Raw genomic sequence first — 20,943 nt, 5'->3', positions numbered from 1 at the left:
GAAAAGAAAAGAAAAGATAAGAAAGGGGAAAAAAAAGAAAAAATATTAAGGGAAAAGAAGGAAAAGAAAAAGACAAAAAAAAAAAGAGAAAAGAAAATAAAAACAAAAGAAAAGAAAGAAAAAGAAAAGAAAAATTATAATGCATTTAGTCGGTCCTCGACAAAATTCGAATCGTGGAAGAGATACTTCTTTATCGTACAGCATGAATTTGCAAAAACGCAAATAAAGTCGTTATTAGGAGTAGAGACACTCGTCGATTAATATTAATATTTCACGTGGCGACAAAGAAAACGTAGAAAAAAAAAAGTTCGTACGAATTCTGACCCCATTTTGTTATTTGTTGTTGTTTTTGTTGTTTTGTTTTTCCTGTTCATTACTGCGCGTACGCCAAAAGGCTACATTAAGGAATCATACACAACGCGTTTTTTTTATAAGTCGTAATGGTGATCGTTATCGGCTTAATATATATGAAGTTAAAAACTAAAATAATTATTCAATATATATACAATGCGATAATGTAGTAACGTAATAAATAAGCTCAAAGTATACATTCTATTTCACACGTATAACATTCGTCCATATAATAATTACAAATCATCATCATCAGCATCATCATCATCATCATCATCATCATCATAATAATCATAATCATAATCATTACCGTCATCACCATCATGACCATCATCATTATCATCGTCATTGCGATCGCTACATGGGCGAACAGGCCAACATTACAATACACAGTTTTTTCGGTTCGGAACGATAAAGGCTTTCCACTATACCACCCCAATCCCACCCCAAGAACATTTCGTCTAGGATAAAAGTATGATATCATGTCGAACTTAAAATATATAATTCTTTCAAAAGAAAGATATAATGAAATCGGCTAGCATCATCATTGATCGTTCGATCTCATTCTATAAGATTATTCGACTTATTCAATAACGATCTATATTGATCTATTTGAATCTGTTCGAACGACACAAGAGGCAGAGACCTTTATGTTCTGAACCGGTATATAGAATGTATGCTACCTATTATTCGTTAAACTTTTACACACAAGTAATGAAATAAAGAGCGATACGTAACAGGTTTATAATAACCCAAAAGCACAAGGTCGTCGGAATTCTTTTCGTATCATCATTGTTCGTATTGTTCATTGATCATTATTATTTAATGCACATCGTATACCGATAAAAACTAACGACTCCATTTGTGTCATTTATATATAGGCACTTCTCATAGTGGGAAATCAAACAAAATTTGCATGTCCCGCTAAATTTGTCTTTACAGATGAGAAAAACTTTGGTTGATGGGATAAATCTTTAGAATCAGAATATCTTATATTTTTTTCTCTCTCTATCTCTCTACCTCCCCTCTCTCTCTCTCTCTCTCTCTCTCTCTCTCTCTCTCTCTCTCTCTCTCTCTCTCTCTCTCTCTGTTTCTCTTCCTTTCCTCCTTCTTCAATTTGCGCACGATTACTATATACATACTCTGTGTATATTTCTATTTAATTCACGATTGACGATGTATATCATCACGTCTATATAATTTATTCTTTCTCGTCTCTTAAGTAATATAGTGTGTAAAATCGTGTATTCTCATTTATTATTCGAGTTATCGTAGCTCGAAGATAAAAATGCGTCATTCACAACGCATTTATATAAAGCATGCTATTACTATTTGCCTGCAAACAACTTTGTCCGTCTCCAATATCTTTGTAACCTCGTCTAGGAATCTTAGAAAAACAAGGACATTCGTAAGATCCTTATTCACGTTTTATCCAAAGAGACCTCTTGAACGAATCTATTTATGTGGAGAGAGTGTGTTTACGTACGGACGGGCCCAGAGAGACGGGGACAAGTTTTCTATTAAAGAAGGCGTTTATATTTACTTACTTTTCCCCCGCTTTCTCGGCTTTCATTTCTCGGTTGGTCTCGTTACAGTTTGTGGTATTACCGTCAATGACTTTGGAATTTTTGGCAAAATTGGAATTGGATTAGATGGCTTTGTAGTCACTTGTATAGACTTTGGCAGATTAAGATTATGTAATAGATTTTGGGTAGGACTGTTCTCATTCGACAAACGTATGTCACATATAAGCGGCTCGAAATCACCTCTACTTTGACGATTCAACATTTCCTGTTGCATTCTCAAGTGCTTTTGGAATTGGGTTTGAGCGGCCAGCTGTGCTTTTTGATATTGCGTCGTCGTAGATTTGAAATTCGGCGGTGAATTTGGATTACCCGATACACCCGTAGGACTTACGCACTGTTTCTCACTAAACATTTGTTTCTGTTTCTTAAGATGTTGCAGCCGTTTAAAATCCGGTTCGCTTAACTGGAACACTTTACCGCCGGAGGACATCGGCAATTTCGAGTTATCTTTACGTTTGATATTTCCATTGGCCGAACTGGTAGACGGTAAATTAAGTCGTTGCAAACTAGGAGGCGGTTTCTTTATAATTGATACACCCGGATTTAATTTGAGAACACGCGGTGGACTTCCCTTTGCCGTTAATTGTATCGCCGGTGACTTCGTATTACAACTTCCTGTGGGTAACGAGAGTCTGTCCCTTTCGAGTACGTATCCTCCGCTCAAACGACGAGAATTATTAAATTCGGAGGATATCGGTTCCATTATCGGTTCGTCCATTTTTTCAGGGCCTTCGTACGATATCAATCTGTTTTGAACCGACGTAGAATAATTTATCGCATTACGCGATGCGTTAGGCGCCAATATCAAATCTCCTGCCCTATAATACTTTTCCAAAAGTATTAAATGTCTCAGGAAAGAACTTTGATTACCGTATGGTCTTTGTAATTCTTGCCATAAAAGTTTCGTGTCTCTGTCATATTGAATCATCGTCGCACACTTTTCCCAACCCTGAGGCGTTATCTCACGGACATTGGTAAACTCTATGTTGGCATGAAGATTCATTTCTTCTTCGCCTGGGAAAAGAGTACGGACACTTATAGATGGATTAGCTCCGAGTCGTTGTACGACAGGGGTTATGTCGTTGTTCGTTCTTGCCCTTTTCGGTAATTTCGTCAAAGTTACTTCCTTGTCCATAGCAAGAATCTCTACGACTTCGTTCGAACCATCGCAAGGCGTTGTCGTACCGTCTGACGTATAATTATTCACTTCGAGTATTTTTCTTTTCTTCAATTTTTCTACGGTACCCTCAACGCCAATGAATTGAACGTCTGTAGGAATCGGATCGTTCGTATTAATTTTAACAGAACGATTGTCATTGTCCGGTTCAGAATTTGTACCCTCATTTTTAATTGATTCGGGCGTCGACTTATCCGAGGCTGAATTTGCCGTGACGTCTGGCGATTTCGAACTACCATTCTTAGCCGGTGTACATTTAGCCTTTTTACGTTTATCCTTGTCTTTCGATTGACTATTAGAATCATCGTCCTCATTCTCGAGTACTTCGATATCGTGATAATGTAAGATCCTAGAATATCACACGTTTGTAGAATTTTTCAAAAGATCTTCGATAACGTAAATCGATCATATAAAATAAAACGATTACGACATACCTTTTTCGATAGCTCTTAAAGAAAGATCTATGATTCATATTCATATTTTCAGGATCCTTGTATTTAATTTGCAGCTGTGTGAAATACCGACACAACTTGCAAACAAAAGTGCCTGCAGCAAGTGAAACAGGTATCGCCTGTTGTGAGAGTCGTTGATTTAATTCTATAGTTTCAGCGTTTGATAACTGATGCGTATGATTTCTAGCCAATCTCCGATTACAAAGTGCACAGGTCAAAAACCTTTCGATTTTACCGTAATGAATGACACAGAATGACATAGACGTGTGTTGACTCGATTCCCAATCAATATCAACCTGTAATGCATTTTATTATCTAAATGAAACATACGCATGTAATTAAAGTTAAGTCATTATTTAACGATAACCGATATAATCGTTCATTGTTAATTTTCATGAGAAATGTATTAAATCTACTGATTTCTATAAAAAGAAAAGAAAAATCAATACCTGATTTTGAAGTCCAGCCTTAATTTTAAGTAACCAACGTCGCTTAACATGATGACGTGCTGGATCTCTACAATCACGGGCTGAACATTTCGATACCATCAATTGACGATGTTGCTTTTGTGGCTTTGTTTGCATGTTCGTTGGACTAGTGTTCGCCTATAAATAAATAAATAAATAAATAAATAAATAAATAAATAATAATGTCGATTAATTAAAGATAACGTCAGAATCAATTGCTCTGTTAATTATAATCATTTTTTATAGATACCTTTCTATCTACATGACGATAACACGCGTCACACAGACAAGAATCCTTGGTAAGGTGTCTTTCTATATTCAATATCTTCTTTCGTCTTTCATCCGATTTCATTTGTGCCAAGTGCATAGGTGTATCCAAAGAACCAAATTTTCCAAAACAATAACAACATACGTCCGCACATAATCGTCCTGGATGAATAGAAAAAGAAGATGATTTCTCAGGAATGACAAGGGACTGACGATCCTTCGGCGGAGCTTCTTCGTTATCTTCATCTGTTATATTTAATGATATAATGATTAATATAAGAATGTGAACATAATCGATTCGTTGATTTTTTAAGCAGGTTTTGGTGGGATTACGAATGAACTATTCGAAATACTCAGCCGTAGAGCAAAATACAAGTAGTTAGAAAACATCATCCTTTGTTTTTTGTTTCTCTTTTTCTTTTTTTGGTTTGTTTCTTTTTTTTTTTTTTTTTTTTTTTTTTTTTTTAGAATTTGAAGCAGTAGCAAAAAAATAACATGCATAATTGCTCGAGATACACAACTATTTTTCAGGTAAATTATAGAGATTTACAAAAAGGAATTGCCAAGCATTACATAATAAATGTTTTAATTATAGTTTGCACTTATAAATGCAAATTTGGTGTTAAATGTAATAATTAAGCAATCCTTTGTGTCTAATCTGCTAAATAATAACACTTTATGCAGGATAGAAGAAAATATAAAAATATTGAAAAAGCAATGAAGGAAAAGGATCGATTAACAATGTAGTTATGCCCACAACCAGGATTACCGCAAGAGTGTCTGTGGTTAGTAGTGAACTTTCGGTTCGCACCAGAGCTGCTATCTCCCAAACCACTGGTTCCAAACTGAAAATAAAACAAAAAAACAAGAAAAAAATCAATAATGACAAGTTCTGTATGCCTCGCGTTACTTTTATTAAATAATCGCGTTCTTTTTATTAAATATTATCATCGAATTTTACGAAATCCGTCTTACCTCCTTTTGTATGGTGTAAAATTCAGGCGAATCTCCTTCCCCGTCGGTGCGTCCTTGCTTCAAAACCATTTTCAAAGGAGATCTCGATCGTTTTTTGTCTTTTTCTTTTTCCTTCTGTACACGAATCACAGTTTTCAATGTACCTGTATATTGTTCCTTCCTCGCTTTCTGATGATTTAATCTCTCTGCAGCTTTTTCCAACGATTCCAAACCCAATAATCTCAAAATAGATTCTTTTTTAGCTTTATCCTCCGGCGTTTCTAAAATTTTCGCGGTAATATTAACACTACTAGATGATTCATCCGAAGTAGATGTCTCATCTAAATCTTTTTGAGAAGAAGTTTCTCCCATTTTAATAGATTTACAATCATCCAACAAATTCATATTACTTCCTTCTTTTGATAAATCATTGTCTGCGATATGACTCGAAAGTCGTCCTTCTTTTTCTGTTCTATTTGGTTCATTTGGAATTACTAAATCATTTTCTGATTTACTACGTAAATTGTCATTATTGTTTTGAATTTTGTCTAAGCTATCACGGCCGCCTTCAGAGAAACCTCTAAAACTATCAGAACATTTAGCAAGATTGTCATAATCATTAAGGAATGATCTGTTGTTTTCATTTATCTTGGCAACTTCATTGTCAAGCAATGTTTCTTCCTTTTGTTGGTCAGACTTTCTGATATCTCGTTTGGTTCGTTTATTTTTCAACGTATTATTTAACTGCTGATCTTCCTTACGTTTTTTCACTTCTCTACCACGTCTAGTACGAGTATGAGGCTCGGAAACATCACTAGTTTCAAACTCCATGGTGCTATTTTGAGATATGTCTGTTTCAGGAGTGTTACAGATAGTTTCAGTACTAGCTTTCTGTTCAAAATTTTGTTTATTATCATTTTGTCCATTCAATTCTTCTGTTGTTTGGCAATCACTTCCTGTACTAGATTTTGATGTATTTTCATGTTCTCTGTTGCAAGAAGTTGGTCTTTTCTCCACTTTCTTTTGTTTATCACGAACCCTTAAAACTCTTTTATTTTCTTCATTTGTAACTTTGGGTTCATCTGTACTTTTTTCTGATGTTAATTTATTACCTTTTTCATCGACAACTGTATTCAGTGAATTATCTACTTTCTTATCGACGGTATTTTCATTTGAGGCTACTAATGTATCAAAATTTTGATGTTTATTATCTTCTTTATCGTGATTAGCATCCTTGATGGAATCATTTATTTCCTTTGAAATACATACTGGAGATTTGGTGGAGGTGCATATTGAATTTAAGTCACTATTTATGACTGGCGTTACATGAGAATTGTTTCTGTCATGTTTCTGATTTTGCATTGATTCAGAGGAAGCAGTAGGTACCTCAACATTCTCATTGATATTATGAACTTTATCTTGCTTGTTAATTTCATTTGATAAATAATCTATATCTTGACCAGTCAATGCTTCTTCTACTTTATTAGTAGTAAATTTTGACGCAGAATGTTCATCCATTTCAACAAGAGAACTTTCTTCATCTTCAGCAATATTATTACATGTATCATTTAATTTTACATCTTCACCTGTTGCTTCTACATTCTCTACCGTATCCGATAAACCTGTTAGTTCATCCCCTTTCACTAATCTTTCAACATCAGAATAAATACTTTCTAAGGTTTCTGACTCCTCTGAACAATGAGCACTACCTAAACTTTCTACTTGAGGTACATTTGTCTTATCCATTTCATTGTTTACTTCTATAATTGTACTTTGTATATCTACTGATTCGTTTATTTCTGTAGATAATAAATTTGTAGTAGACTCATTAGTAACTTCATTTGCATGTTCATCAGTTTTTTCTATAACAGATTCCTTAAGAGAATCATGCAATAATTCATCCGATGTGGTTGCCAATTTCTTTTCAACTTCAGACTCTTCAATATTATCTTGAGAATTTTTATCATTTGAATTCCCTGATTTTCTCAATAAAGGAGATATTTTCTTGTTATTATCTACCGATTGACTTTCAATATCTTCTATTCGTTCTTCTATCTTAGATGTAATATTTGAATCCTGATCACCTTCAGTACTTTCTTTAACATCTTTACATTTATTTATTTCTTTACTAACTGTAGCATGTGAGGGTTCATGAGAATTGTGAATTTTATTGACTGCTTCAATATTAGGAGTCTCTCTATCTTGAGTGTTCTGTGATTGAGTTTCAACCAATTCAATGTCACCCATGACTAGTTTCTCAATCTCTTTGGCAGTATCAGCCACTTTCGGTACTGAGTTCTCAGAACTTTCAGATTTACTCTCATTCTTAGATGCATTGGGTTTATCTTCATCAGTATTCTCTTCCAAACCCAATTTCTGAGATTCAGTACTTAACGGTGCAATGATTTCCTCAATCTTTGGAATTTCAAAATTTTTACTCAATCCAAGATTCTTTTCTGGACCAAATATTTTACTTTCAATTGATTTTGCAATTGTTAATTTTATATTCTCTATCATCTGATCTATATGTGATTTTGGATTGCCATCAGATTTCTCCGTTCCATAAAAAGAATTTACTGTTTTCCTCATATCTATATTTAAACTATTCCTTCGACCTTTAGACCTATCTGTGAGTTTTGACAAAATTGTATCTTTCCTAACTTGGTCTAAACTACTGGTTTTCTTTATTTCTTCTGGTAGTTCTACATTTTTAGATGCTACACGTGTATCGTCAACTTTGATATCATCTATTTTTGTTTCACTATCCGTACTTCTGGCTTTTGTCTTTGAACGTAATGTTGGTCCTATTTCACTTAATCTATCTACTCTCTCACTATTATTATTGTTTTCTATTTCTATACCAGTTTCACTTTCGGCATAATTCTTGGAGGCATCATCTTTTATTATACATTCCTCTTTATTTATTGCAGTTATTTGAGAGTAATTACCACTAGATTCAGAAAAACAGGATTCTATATCTACATTCCCATCAGAAATCTGTTCTGTCGAGGTTTCAGATGCAGCAGGATCATCTGAATTTAATCTACGTCGTCTTTTAACATCTACATCATTTGCAGCCACTGTATCCGAAAGTTGGCGCAATTTTCCATTTCTTAAACTCCTTTGGCTTAACAAAACATTTGACCTCTTCCTTAATTGAATTGTAGTTTGAGTATGATTTCCTTGTTCAATGTCTCCACATTCTCCTTCCGACATAATTCTTTCATCACAATCGGGTTCCTTCTTTATTTCACTTTCAGGAATAATACTTTCATCCACCAACATTTTCCTACTCCTAGTTATTTTTCCTTCTACCTTTTCTACAATACCTTGCTGATTATCTACTTCTGAATCACTCAACATTGAAGCTATAACTTCGTCGATAGTAAGATCAATAGAGCTCTTGTTATCTAAGACAGATTTAGATAATTTATGTACGCCGGAATTAGTTTTAATGTTATTAAGAGAATCAGTATCTTTAGTGCCTCTTTTACCTTTCAGATATTTATCTCCCTCTATGATTTTTGTATAATTTTCTTTCTCCTTTATCGTACTCTTTTTCAGTCCTGTATTTTTTAAAAGTTTGGCACTTCTAGGGGAAGAGTCCACAGTATCACCTGGTTTAGTCCTCTTACTATACTTTGTATTACTTTTTGTATTCGAATTAACAAGAGCGTCTTGATCTTTTTCCGAATTGTCCTCGTTATCCTGCTCGCCACTAATTCTTGTAAAGGACTTGGTTTTCTTGGTCCTGAGATTAATCTTGGCACTTTTGTTGGTTATTTCAGCAGTTTTGCTATTTTCTAGATCGTTAATATGATTTTCTGTAATTCTTAAATTGATATCAGAAGATTTTTCCTCTTCTTCCTCCTCTTCTTCCTCCTCTTCCACTTTCTCCTCTATTGACTTAACTTTTCTCGCTTTGATACCTTTCTTGATATCAGAATTTATCCTGCATAAATTTTTACTTCCTACTTTTTTGGTAACTTTTGTCTTAATGAAATTAGTTTTTGTTACTCTTAATTTCTGTTTACGTTTGAGGTTCTTTAAAACCTTCTTTCTTGGCAAACTTGCCTCTAATTTTGCAGGAAGTTGACTGCCCGTTGCTACTGCTTCAAAAATATCACGTGCAAGTTGTTGTTGCCTTATATTGGTCAAAGACTTGCCTTTTCTACTTTTGACCTCATTAGATGGCAAGCCAGAGTCATTATTCGCCTTCTGTTTTGATTTTGAAGGCGCTAAGGGTCGTTTTTCTCTGGATGCCATCTCACTTCCACCCACATTGGGCTCCTGAAAAATTACCCCTTGCTCATTTTTTATTAATGACTAATAAAATTTTATCTACTACTAAATCTCATATATCGAAAGTATATAAATTAATTATAAATTTTAATTCTCGTTAATTTTGATATATCATGATTGAATTATACGTTTATATATCTTATTACATATATATCTCTATAAATATACTTATGCATTTATATTATAAACCATAGAAAAAATAATCAAATAATAAAATAATTATGTCATAAAAATTAAATATAACTGAATAATTAAAATTATACGTATGTAAAAATTATATATAAATAAATATTCAAATAAATATAAATAAGCATCCAGAGGTAAATTAATCATATTTGTTAATTGCAAATCTTACGAGGAGATCGAAGATACTTTCAATTTATTAATATTTCGATTTGTATTTGTAACATATCGCGTGTAATATATTTAATCGAAACGCGATCGAAATGTTGATTTAATGAATGAAAGAAAAGAGAAAGAAGAAAGAATTCGAGATATAGTTATATTATATTATATTATATTATATTATATTATATATATATATATATATATATATATATATATATATATAAAATAGAATAAAAGAATAGAAATACCTTTCCTCTTAAATATAAGGCAGGAACAAATGTATTGTACACCAAGTAGAAAAACTACATAATTCGTCTTGACTGCGAATAGGTAAGCAACCGGTTGAGAAGTAGGGTTGGTAGATGCGGCCCTGGCGGTCAGAAAAATTACGTGACAAACTTTGCATTTACATGGATACACGAAGCGCCTCTTCTCCGTCAAGGAACTCAGGTCCGAAATATTTCGAACGATATCTGCCGTAATAATGGGCAGGTCAATGAAATTCTTGGCTCAAAAGAAAGCGCGTAAGGCGTATTAACTTCCGAACTAGAAAATCTGCCGATGAATGTGGTCGAAGTAATAAAAATCGAGGGAGAAATAGTGGCGAAAAAATCGCCACGAATAAACAAAAGGTCGGCCCCGATTCGAGATTTCTAAGATCTAGCTTGACACGATAAAGTTAATATTTTGAAAAATGATAGGTCAAAAAGTCGGGTGGACGATTATACTCACCTCTGAGGCCGAAAATGCCGTCGGAGATCCGTGATTAATGTGAGAAAAGAGGAAAAACAATGTCGTGAAAAACACAGTCCCGTTGCAGGGTGTCTGAACGCTGTCCTACTGTTTTGAGGCTACCGCCACCTGCCGGTCGAATGCGCGACCTCTCCCACGTCCATAGCCTATTCAAGCTAATCGCATGACATTATTTCAAAGAATTTAACCCCATAGGCTTCCCAATCGTCGTTATTTATTGACCCTTCACGTTCTAGGAGGCACAAATTCACTGTACGATCGAAAAATCTTATAGGATGTTAAACCGATTAAACGAAAAAATCCTCGATAAAGTAGCTAACAACGCGGCACTTCTAATCCTATACAACGTTCACGCTAACTAAAGCCGCAGAATATTATTGAAATTCTACCTTGCGACGAATGCTCGATGTTCCGATCTTCTGCCCTCGAACGTATCCTATTTAATAGAAACTTTCTCGCAAGAATCGAAACTTATATAGGAGTAAGAAAGCGAGGCGATAAAGAAAGCACGGTGAAACGCAGAGGAACGAAAAGGAAGACGCGCCCGTGCGCACCAATGGCGGACAGCGACCCTTATTTACCGAGCTCAAAATGGCTGCCCTTCGTATTTTCACACGCTCGTGCTTTCCAGCGATTTTGCAAGGTCCCGTAGCTCTACAGTCGGTGAAGTGCGCATCCCCGACTATCACCGAGGTACTAATTTTTACAATTACGTTTTTATGTACTTATTTAATGTCGCCTTTACTTTTAATTAAGCCAAACTATCTTATCGCACCGTCTAACTGTAGTTAGTGATTTTCTCAGAACAGCGATAGCGAAGGGCCTCACGTATTCTTACAATGTGCGTGTGTATCCACTTTCTTGCAATAATTTACTAACACTATCCTATGATATTATTCTGTTATCGCCTTTTTACACTATTCTATTTCTCTCTATTACGACATAGATCCTTTAGAAACATTTAAAACAGTTTTCTTTTATTTAATAATCTAATACGATGTAATAAGTGGAAATAATCGAAAATTGCAACATTGTAAAATGTCTTATTGCTATTAATTACCTTTCACTAATTATTCTTCTATTCAAGATTTTATTTTTTAAATACAATACCACAAAACGCATTGTGGAACATTTGATAAGCTATTCAAACTGTTTTCATTAAATTTGTATATAAAAGTAATCGACCTTTTGTAAAATATAAAAAAAGAAAATGTGGTTATTTCATTAATAGACTTACTCCATGAAGTTCAACTGCTTATATCATTGAAATGTATTAATTTGATCGAAAACAAAGTGTTAATAAAAATTTTCTCTTTTCTTTTTCTTAGATTTATAAGAGATGGAGTAGTTACAAATCTTCGCCTATATACAAAGATCCTTCTCATTACACAGACTATGATATATCTAATGATCCGGTAGAATGGAGCTATGTAGAACGTTTAATGAGATATAAGATTATACCACAACCAAAAACTACTGATACAAATTTACCTTCAGGATGGAAACCAGCCACTGGTTAGCATACTTTTGTATATTATATAAATAATATACATATATAAATTTCATATAATAGATAATTATTTTAATTTTGATATTATTCAACAGCAAAACCCAGTGACCATTCTTATTTCATACAACGTACAAAAAACCATATGCTACCTGTTTATCTACAAATAAAATTTAGAGGAATGAGAAAAGTAACGCAAATACGTAAAATACAAGGAGATATTTGGAAATTAGAGAAAGAATTAAAGCAGCATATTAAAGAAACAACAAATAAAACATTTGGTAGTAGAATAAATGAAATGTGTGGTGAAATTAAGTTTAGAGGAGATTATGTATCTTGCGTTAAAAAGTGGTTACTAGCTAAAGGTTTTTAAATTTGTCAATGTAAATTTTTGTTTATATTATGAATATAAAAATTGAAACATTTATAATGTAAATATGATTACATAGGAACTGTTACAACAAAATACTTTTATGTATATTTGCAAAAATAAAAAGTTACATCGCTTTATAATTCTTGTCTAGTATTCAATAAAAACAACCAATAGGCTCAAATTAAAAATCTTATAAAACATTAATTAAATCAAACAAATTATTAAACATATTAAAATTCATTATAATAATGATTCGATGAAAACATTGTAACATAACAAAATATCATGATCATTTTTCTGATATAATTCACTTTTGTATAGATTAAAAAATATACAATAACAAGTAGAAACGCTTTTGTTATGTTCCATTCACAGGAGAATTTATTTTCACAAAGCAATTATAATAAAACAAGTATCCAGTATATTTTCATGTTTCAACCCAAATAATCTTTAAAGTCATAGTTTGAGTAAAACTTTCGATTGAAATCTGATTATTGTACATGTATGAAATAACATAAAAATGTTTTTTTTTTTAAATAACATTATAGGGATATTAGATGATAAAATTCAATTATTACATGTGCTAAAAAATATATACTGGAAATAGGACTAAAGGCTTTATAGGGATAAAGTTTAATAAATTCTGTCAGTTTTTACATTTATTGCCTCTGAATGGAGCGTTATGTATCTGTAAGCAAATGTTAAATTTTACTTGAAGACTTTTCCTTGATTAAATTCACGCCCTTCTTTATCAGTACCAATCCAACTGAAATATTGATGTACCAATTTCTTTGTCTTTTCATCGGATGGATCTAATTTTGTCCAACTATATGATTCATAATCCACTTGCCAGTCTGTACATAACTGCAAAAGAACCCATATATTTTTCAAGAACACATTCATTAAATTTTTTTATAAAAGTTAATTAGTAATTATTGCATAAACATACTGTAAAAGCAAGTTCTTGTCCACGCCAAACCCATATACCACTAATAGTGCTATCATTATCTGTACCAAATAAGCAGGTACTAGCAAATGAAGCTTTACGCATTTTATCTAATCGTTGATACATTCCAGTAATAAGATTGCACGACATAAAAACCTAAACAGAAATATACATATATATATACATGTTAATACATGAATTATATATTTATAAATTTAAATGAAGTTACTTCATTGCATTATGTACTTACTTTAGTTAATTCATTATTGTATTTATATTCACTCAACCAGATACTATAATGTTGTGGATCAAACTTTTGCCAGAAGTATGGTATAGACTTAGATTCGTCTTCGTTGGAATAAAATCGTTTGAAATCATCAAGATCAAAGGAACCCTTTGGTAAAGAAGCAAAAGGATTTGTTGTTTTAGGTTCTGCAGCTAAAACTGCATCTGCTAGATCAAGTTCTTCTGCCGACTCATTTTTTGCTTCTTTTGATTCCTTTGATTCTTTTTTGGATTCCTTTTCTTTCTTTTCTTTTTTCGATGAAGACTAAAATAATATATATGTATATATATACACATATATATATACGTACACACACACGTATGCATATATAATTTTAAAAAACATTATAAAAATAAATATTTTTAAGACAATTTATATACCTTTCCTTGCGTCTCTGCATACTTCTTAGGATCATATTCAAGTGTATTCTCAGCCAATTTAAAGGCACCAATTACAGCAATAGATTCAGGTTGATAAATTACAGTTTGGAACCATCGATTTACATTTTGGTACGGTTTGCGTAGATTTTGATCAAGAACATATTGATATAAATGGAGTAAAGTCATAGCTACACTAATATCTGCTAAAGTTATTCGTTCTCCTACCAAGTACGTTCGCGTAAGTAAATGAGAATTTAAAGCTGTTAAAGCTTTCTGAACATCTTCTCTAGCATGATCAATAGTCTGAAATAATGAAATCTTTTATTAAATTACAGGTATTCACTTCTGCAATCTAATGAAAAAAAAAAAAGAAAAACAGCAATTTATAATATAAACAGCTATGTGTATGCAATTTGAAGTACACAAATACAAATAAATATATACATGTATATTCGTGTACCTACAGTACATGCAAATATTTATTTACCTCCTGTTGTTACAAACAATTATCTGAATCAACAATCGTTGCCTTTGAAGGAGGACAAAAGTCAATACTATTATTATAAAGATGTATGCATATAAATATATTTGTAATCATATATAAACATTTAATACCTGTTTATTGTATGGCATAATTCCAAGTAATGGAAATACCCAAGCACAACTGGCAGGAAGAATCTCAGAATCTGCGAATCCGAACCATTGAATGATTTCCGTTCGCTCAAGTTCAGATTTTCCTCTCAATTGCTCATTAGAAACTGTAAAAGCGATAGTAATTAAAAAAAGGGATAAAATGATGGGATATAAAAATCAAAAATATGTCTACTTACCATAGTAAGCAATTGCATTACTTTCCGTAATGCATTTTCCGTCACTTGTTTCAAAAGCTGGTACCTAAAAATAAACAAATTTTAGTTAGAATAATAAACATACTAATTACATTTACTACTTAAAACATCAGCTATTAAGAAATATAGCAGCTGGTTAGATATTAACAGGACAACTGTCAGAAAGGAAAGATAATATGACATATGGTCTGACTTACTTTACCAAGAGGAAACTTTTTTAAAAAAGCTTCAGTCTTGTTAGTTTCTCCAAAGACAAAGTCTTCGGCAATTTTAATCTGCGTGCCGGAGTATTGAGCAGCGATCAGAGCCTTATATGCCCTGAAATTTTCTGGGTACGTGTACAATGTCTGTAAAAAACATTAAGATATAAAAATTACCATATGTTAATAATCACGTTTTATCTATCATATATAGTTATTGATTCATTTTAATGTCGATGATTTTAGCTGAAAATTGCATGAATCTAACTTACTCCAGACGCCATTGTATCCAGTTAAGGGAACAGGAAGTTGAAGGCCGGTAAAGACCACACTGTTCGAGTCTACTTCTTTAATTGAGATTCTACTATTTGATTTCTTTTTTTATTATTATTATTATTTTTTTTTTTATTTTTCAATATGATTTTTTGTATCACTTTTATAGCTTACTATAGTAATATACACGCGATGTAACTATAAAATAAATAAGAAATAACAATTATATCTTTATACTCATGGAAATTGCAGTGAACTTAAAGATGGTTAAAGGAGTATATTCAACTGTTGAATATGCGCTGAACTCGATTTTTTCTATTCGTTTTATTAGTTTCTGTTGCAACGTCTCTTGTTCTTAGACTGCTGATTGGTCTTCGGTTGGATACTATCTTGATATTATTGGTTGAAAAATAATATATTCGACTAATACTAATTTTATCATGACGGACCAATTGCATTCAATTTATTTAATAATTATAGGATTTTATTTATTTTCTTTATATTTGCATTAAAAATTGTATCTTTAAACAAAGATAAATATAAAATAAATACTAAATATAAATTGTGATAAAATTGTATCGAATATAAATTTCAATAAAATTTTATGTCAAGGCATGTGTTCCAAAAGACAAGAAACTTATTTGAGTGCTATGCTGAACGCATTGTAAGATTTAGAATTTACTTTAGCAGAAACTTATGCCAATGACATTTAATTCCCCGTAGCGAACATGGCCGCGCTCAAAGATGTTGTTTCTTTATACCAAAATTTAAAACAAGAGTGGACAAGACCATCTTGTAATTTAAAAAAATGTGGCAAATTACTTAATCAATTAAAGGTGACATTTCATTATCGTTACTTAATTAGTTTTATTTTTTTTTTTTCAATATAACCTCTTTGTAACATGAATAGTAATTTTCTTTATTTCTTTTTTTTTGTATATTAGTTTAATTATTTTTGTATGTATATATATATATATGTCTAAAGAGATTTTTTTACATTATTTGATTTATACAGGTAGGCCTCACGCATTTAATGTTCCTACCTACATCTAATAGTACGGCGAGCCAAAATGAATTACTCATAGCTAGTATGTATTTTTTTTCTTCTTTTTTCTTTTTTTTTTCTTTTTTTTTTTCTTTTTTAATATCATTTTTAATATCATTGTTGGCAATGTGTTTATCATTAAAATGTATGTCTTTAATTACAGGAGATATATTAGAAATTGGTGCTCAATGGAGTATATCTGCAGAAGATATACCTTCTTTTGAAAGATACATGGCCCAATTGAAATGTTATTATTTTGATTACAAATCTGGGTTACTTGAATCTGCTTACAAGTATCAACTTTTGGGTTTAAATTTGTTATTTTTATTATCTCAAAATCGTGTAGCAGAATTTCATACAGAATTAGAACTCCTGCCTTCTGATCAAATACAATCAAATCCTTATATTCGACATCCATTAAGTTTAGAACAATATTTAATGGAGGGTTCATATAACAAAATATTTTTGGCTAAAGGCAATGTGCCAGCTGCATGTTATAATTTTTTCATTGACATATTATTAAATACTGTTCGCGATGAAATTGGAGCATGTATGGAAAGTGCATTCGACAAGATTTCTATTAAAGATGCTTCCAGAATGCTCAATTTATCTAGCGAGAAAGATATGAAAGCTTTTGCTACTAAAAAAAATTGGAATATAGCTAAGGATGGATATTTTTATTTTAACACGACACACGAAAAGAAAGCAGAAGAACCAATACCAAGTGCAGACTTAGCTACACTTGCTATAGATTATGCTAGAGAACTTGAGATGATTGTTTAATAAATTTATATATTTTTCTGTACTTTAATTAAATAAATAAAGATAGTTGATAAGAGAAGCTACTATAATACTTTTCTTATATTTAATAAAATATTATTTCTAATATTATAATTTGATTTCATAATTATTAATTTTTTGCTTATTGTATATCAACATATTTTTATTAAATTATTTTACATATTACTATTTGAATACAAATTTATGTACTTATACATCATTTTATATTAAATTATGCATAGTCTATATAATTCGTCATAATTTTTCCTTATAATTAGTTTATTTTATTAAAAAAAAAATGACGATCTATATCAGTATATATTTTATACAATTATCTTATATATCAATTATATATATATATATATACTATTGCAAATTTCTGTTTGTCGATATAACTGAAGGATTCATCTAGTAACTTTTTACCACGTGCAAACAGAAAAGAAGTGCAACACTGATTCGGGCACACTTGTCATCTGTCAATATTTTTAATATCATAAAAAAGAATTGTATGCAAAGTTCTTCGAAAGAACTTGCATTTAACTCATGTAAATGTATTCTCATAATTGTTAAAATATTTTTTATTGGATACTTATTTATTGATTATTAATAAAAACTACGAACATGCCTCGTGAATATGAAGGTGTTAGATATATTTCAGATAAACAAATGGTAATATTTGATATTGGCAGTGCATATACAAAGTAAGTAAATACTTTAAATATAACAATATATTTATACATTTTTGATAATATGATATAAAATACAAATTAGATTTGGTTATGCGGGTGAAACGGTACCAAGAGGCATAATTAAAACAGAAGTCAAATGTACAGAATCAAAGGAAGTGAGAAAAGTCTTTGATTATTCAGATGTAGAAGATTTGTATCAGCTTCTTGTTGAATTTCTTCATTTACTTTTCTTCAGGTAAAGTTATAGTACTATATATCAAATTTAAATAATCATTTTAATGTTTTTGTCTTATACAATAGGCATGTTGTGGTCAGTCCAAAAGATGCAAGAGTTCTTATTGTAGAATCTTCATTAACCCCTTCTCAATTTAGAGATACTCTTGCAAAAGTAATGTTCCGGCATTTTGAAATTGGCTCTTTACTTTTTCTACCAACACATTTGGCAACAATTAGTACATTGGGAACCGATACGGTCTTAGTATTGGATGTAGGTTATCAAGAGGCAACATTAATTCCCATTTATGAAGGTGTACCAATTTTAAAAGCATGGCAAGCTCTTCCACTTGCTGCTCATATTATACATCAGTGAGTTATCTATTACAATTAATATCATATCATATTACTATTAATGTTTAGATAAAAAGATAAGAAAATTTTTTTTAGAAATATAAAAACATATTTAAATGATAGTTCACCTGATTATGATTTGACTGAGGAAATAATTGAAGATATAAAAGTGAGAACATGCTTTGTTACTACATTGGAAAGATCTAAAAAATTAGGGACTCAAGATGCTCCTGCTCCTCCACCAGCAGTTAATTATCCTAGCATAAAATATGTTACTATTCTGGGAGAGATTAGAGAAAAAGCTTATGAAGTGCTGTGGGAAAGAGATAATGATAATCTTAGTATACCAACTATGATTTTGGATGCCATTGTTAAGGTAAGTTGATATTATATTATCATTTTATTTTTCATAATAATTATTTACTTATATATTTATTTATAGTGTCCAATAGACATAAGGCGTGCCTTAGCAGAGAATATATTATTAATAGGTGGTACAGTAATGGCCAAAGGTTTTGCAAGTCGCTTAAAAGCAGAATTGTTATCTTTATTGAAGAGTGAATTATATTCTGAAAAATTAAAAATAAAAACATTTAAATTTCATACAGCTCCAAGTAAACCCAACTACACGGCTTGGTTAGGAGGAGCAATATATGGTATTGCAGATTTTCCTTCAAGGTGCTTAACAAAAGAAAATTATTTAAAATTAAATAGAGTCCCAGATTGGACTAATTTAATAGATAATCAAAGAGAAATTATCTTGTGAAATTTAATTTATATAATATAAAATATAACTTATATATGAACTTATTAGAACATATTACATATATCTCATGTATTGATGTTTTAGCACATAGCTTTAAATAAATACATTTCTTAATATATCTTTAAAAAATTTGTATGAAAATTTTACTTTTTAAATATATGTCCTAAGGAACAAAAAATATAAAAGTCTAAAAACATCATTTTAATTTTATATCACTATTTTTATTAATACAGGATATTTGTAAGTTTTAAAAATTATAATGTTGTGAGCAATGTAAGTTTTTCATTAAGTTGCAATTGTGTTTTTATCAATTGTGACAATGCAACTACCATCAAAAGATCTTTTACATTGCTGTTGAACATTTCATCAAATTGATCACTACTCATCTTTGGTACTGAATGTACCATGTCTAAGAGAGCTCGACCAACCTAAAACAATTTAAATTTATAATATTGTTTTTATAATAATAATAAAAAAGTACACTTACTTGATTGTCTGGTGGTTGCTTTCCAGCAAGAACATCATCTACATAATTAAGAACTTGTTCTAGCATCAAAGATAATTTAGAACTAGCTTCTGCTATTTGTGCAAGGTCCATCATTGGCTCTATTCCTCCACCAGCCTTAACACCAGGTACTGGTACATGGGATTGCAATTGTGTCTTTGAACACAATTGCAAGCCAACAATTTCAGGTTCGTAGCATGTAATCTACAAATAAAATAGAAGTATTATAAAATAATAATATTTTACAATTTCTTTGAAACAAAATATATTTTTGTTTTATTAACAGCTTTATATTTCTATTGTTACCTGTACTTTTACTGGTGTAAACATTGAACCTTGTTTTCCTTTTGGTACTCCTAATGGGACACATACATAAGCCTTAATTGCCATCCTTGTAGTATTTGTTAAAGTAGTGTCAACTGTTAAATGAACTGGATTATTACATTCTCGTACATAATATTCATGAATAACAGACGAATGAGTTGTAACCTGTAAGGAACATATTTTTTTCATTTTTTTTTTTTTTTTAATAACAAACATTTCTTTACAATTCCATTTCTCTTTAACACAATCTAAATAAATATATTTTAATGAAAGAAATATTATTAACCTCATTGCCTGTTGCCCACCAACCAACAATATTTTCTTGAGCATTGACCCTGTGATTCAAATCATACAGATCAACACCATACGAAAGATCAGCTTCTACTTGACTTTCAGATTCTTTATGTGGTACACAGAAACAATTAGTTACTTCAACGACTCCCTTTTCCAAAGTTCCTGCAATGATTTACATATAATTCACATACAATATTGATGTATACATAACCTTTATTTTAAGTTTCCACGAGTATGATGATAATTAATTTAATCTATGTCAAAAACAAATCTTACCTAATAATGTACCAATTACACGTAAAGATTCTGCCTTTCGACGTTCATAAGCATCCACTATTTGGAATAAAACTACGGGATGAACTTTTACAGTTAAATTAAGAGCCATTGTTACTTTAATACAAAATTATCCGGTTTAGAAAGGAAAAAGAACGTCATATGTCTACTGTATATAAATTTCGACCGATCGATTAGAGATATTTCGAGAGAATTGATATCGATGACAT

General features: G+C 31.2%; 6 protein-coding genes across 7 annotated transcripts; 3 read left to right on the top strand and 3 right to left on the bottom strand.

The window, feature by feature from the left end:
• Positions 1 to 113: 113 nt before the first annotated feature.
• LOC124426123 (putative uncharacterized protein DDB_G0282133) lies at positions 114 to 10,824 on the bottom strand. Its single transcript, XM_046967422.1, has 8 exons — positions 10,637 to 10,824; positions 10,153 to 10,274; positions 5,276 to 9,544; positions 5,070 to 5,145; positions 4,284 to 4,546; positions 4,016 to 4,171; positions 3,549 to 3,862; positions 114 to 3,463 (listed from the first exon to the last, which is right to left on the bottom strand). Exons 3-8 carry the CDS (start codon positions 9,518 to 9,520, stop codon positions 1,921 to 1,923), a joined length of 6,597 nt encoding a protein of 2,198 aa, XP_046823378.1. The 5' UTR covers positions 9,521 to 9,544; positions 10,153 to 10,274; positions 10,637 to 10,824; the 3' UTR covers positions 114 to 1,920.
• Positions 10,825 to 11,065: 241 nt separating this feature from the next.
• Positions 11,066 to 12,677, top strand: LOC124426131 (probable 39S ribosomal protein L49, mitochondrial). Its single transcript, XM_046967439.1, has 3 exons — positions 11,066 to 11,350; positions 11,986 to 12,172; positions 12,263 to 12,677. Exons 1-3 carry the CDS (start codon positions 11,249 to 11,251, stop codon positions 12,535 to 12,537), a joined length of 564 nt encoding a protein of 187 aa, XP_046823395.1. The 5' UTR covers positions 11,066 to 11,248; the 3' UTR covers positions 12,538 to 12,677.
• Positions 12,678 to 12,890: 213 nt separating this feature from the next.
• On the bottom strand, positions 12,891 to 15,707 carry LOC124426127 (elongation factor 1-gamma). 2 transcript variants are annotated; one of them, XM_046967434.1, is made up of 8 exons: positions 15,470 to 15,707; positions 15,195 to 15,344; positions 14,980 to 15,043; positions 14,765 to 14,907; positions 14,150 to 14,467; positions 13,734 to 14,033; positions 13,487 to 13,639; positions 12,891 to 13,401 (listed from the first exon to the last, which is right to left on the bottom strand). In XM_046967434.1, exons 1-8 carry the CDS (start codon positions 15,479 to 15,481, stop codon positions 13,246 to 13,248), a joined length of 1,296 nt encoding a protein of 431 aa, XP_046823390.1. In that variant the 5' UTR covers positions 15,482 to 15,707; the 3' UTR covers positions 12,891 to 13,245. The 2 variants fall into 2 exon arrangements, with proteins under 2 accessions (XP_046823390.1, XP_046823391.1); XM_046967435.1 differs by having other exon boundaries at positions 14,150 to 14,452; positions 15,470 to 15,703.
• Positions 15,708 to 16,148: 441 nt separating this feature from the next.
• LOC124426130 (26S proteasome non-ATPase regulatory subunit 8) lies at positions 16,149 to 17,356 on the top strand. The gene is made up of 3 exons (XM_046967438.1): positions 16,149 to 16,306; positions 16,486 to 16,558; positions 16,679 to 17,356. Exons 1-3 carry the CDS (start codon positions 16,199 to 16,201, stop codon positions 17,296 to 17,298), a joined length of 801 nt encoding a protein of 266 aa, XP_046823394.1. The 5' UTR covers positions 16,149 to 16,198; the 3' UTR covers positions 17,299 to 17,356.
• Positions 17,357 to 17,699: 343 nt separating this feature from the next.
• LOC124426128 (actin-related protein 10) lies at positions 17,700 to 19,446 on the top strand. Its single transcript, XM_046967436.1, has 5 exons — positions 17,700 to 17,996; positions 18,067 to 18,219; positions 18,285 to 18,569; positions 18,648 to 18,927; positions 18,994 to 19,446. The coding sequence occupies exons 1-5, from the start codon at positions 17,917 to 17,919 to the stop codon at positions 19,315 to 19,317; spliced, it is 1,122 nt and encodes a 373-aa protein (XP_046823392.1). The 5' UTR covers positions 17,700 to 17,916; the 3' UTR covers positions 19,318 to 19,446.
• Positions 19,447 to 19,516: 70 nt separating this feature from the next.
• On the bottom strand, positions 19,517 to 20,877 carry LOC124426129 (eukaryotic translation initiation factor 3 subunit F). The gene is made up of 5 exons (XM_046967437.1): positions 20,717 to 20,877; positions 20,433 to 20,602; positions 20,129 to 20,311; positions 19,805 to 20,026; positions 19,517 to 19,745 (listed from the first exon to the last, which is right to left on the bottom strand). Exons 1-5 carry the CDS (start codon positions 20,823 to 20,825, stop codon positions 19,572 to 19,574), a joined length of 858 nt encoding a protein of 285 aa, XP_046823393.1. The 5' UTR covers positions 20,826 to 20,877; the 3' UTR covers positions 19,517 to 19,571.
• Between the last annotated feature and the right edge of the window lie 66 nt (positions 20,878 to 20,943).

This window comes from Vespa crabro, chromosome 8, assembly GCF_910589235.1.
Source record: "Vespa crabro chromosome 8, iyVesCrab1.2, whole genome shotgun sequence".
Classification (NCBI taxonomy): domain Eukaryota; kingdom Metazoa; phylum Arthropoda; class Insecta; order Hymenoptera; family Vespidae; genus Vespa; species Vespa crabro.
This window is presented reverse-complemented; position numbering and strand designations above follow the sequence as displayed.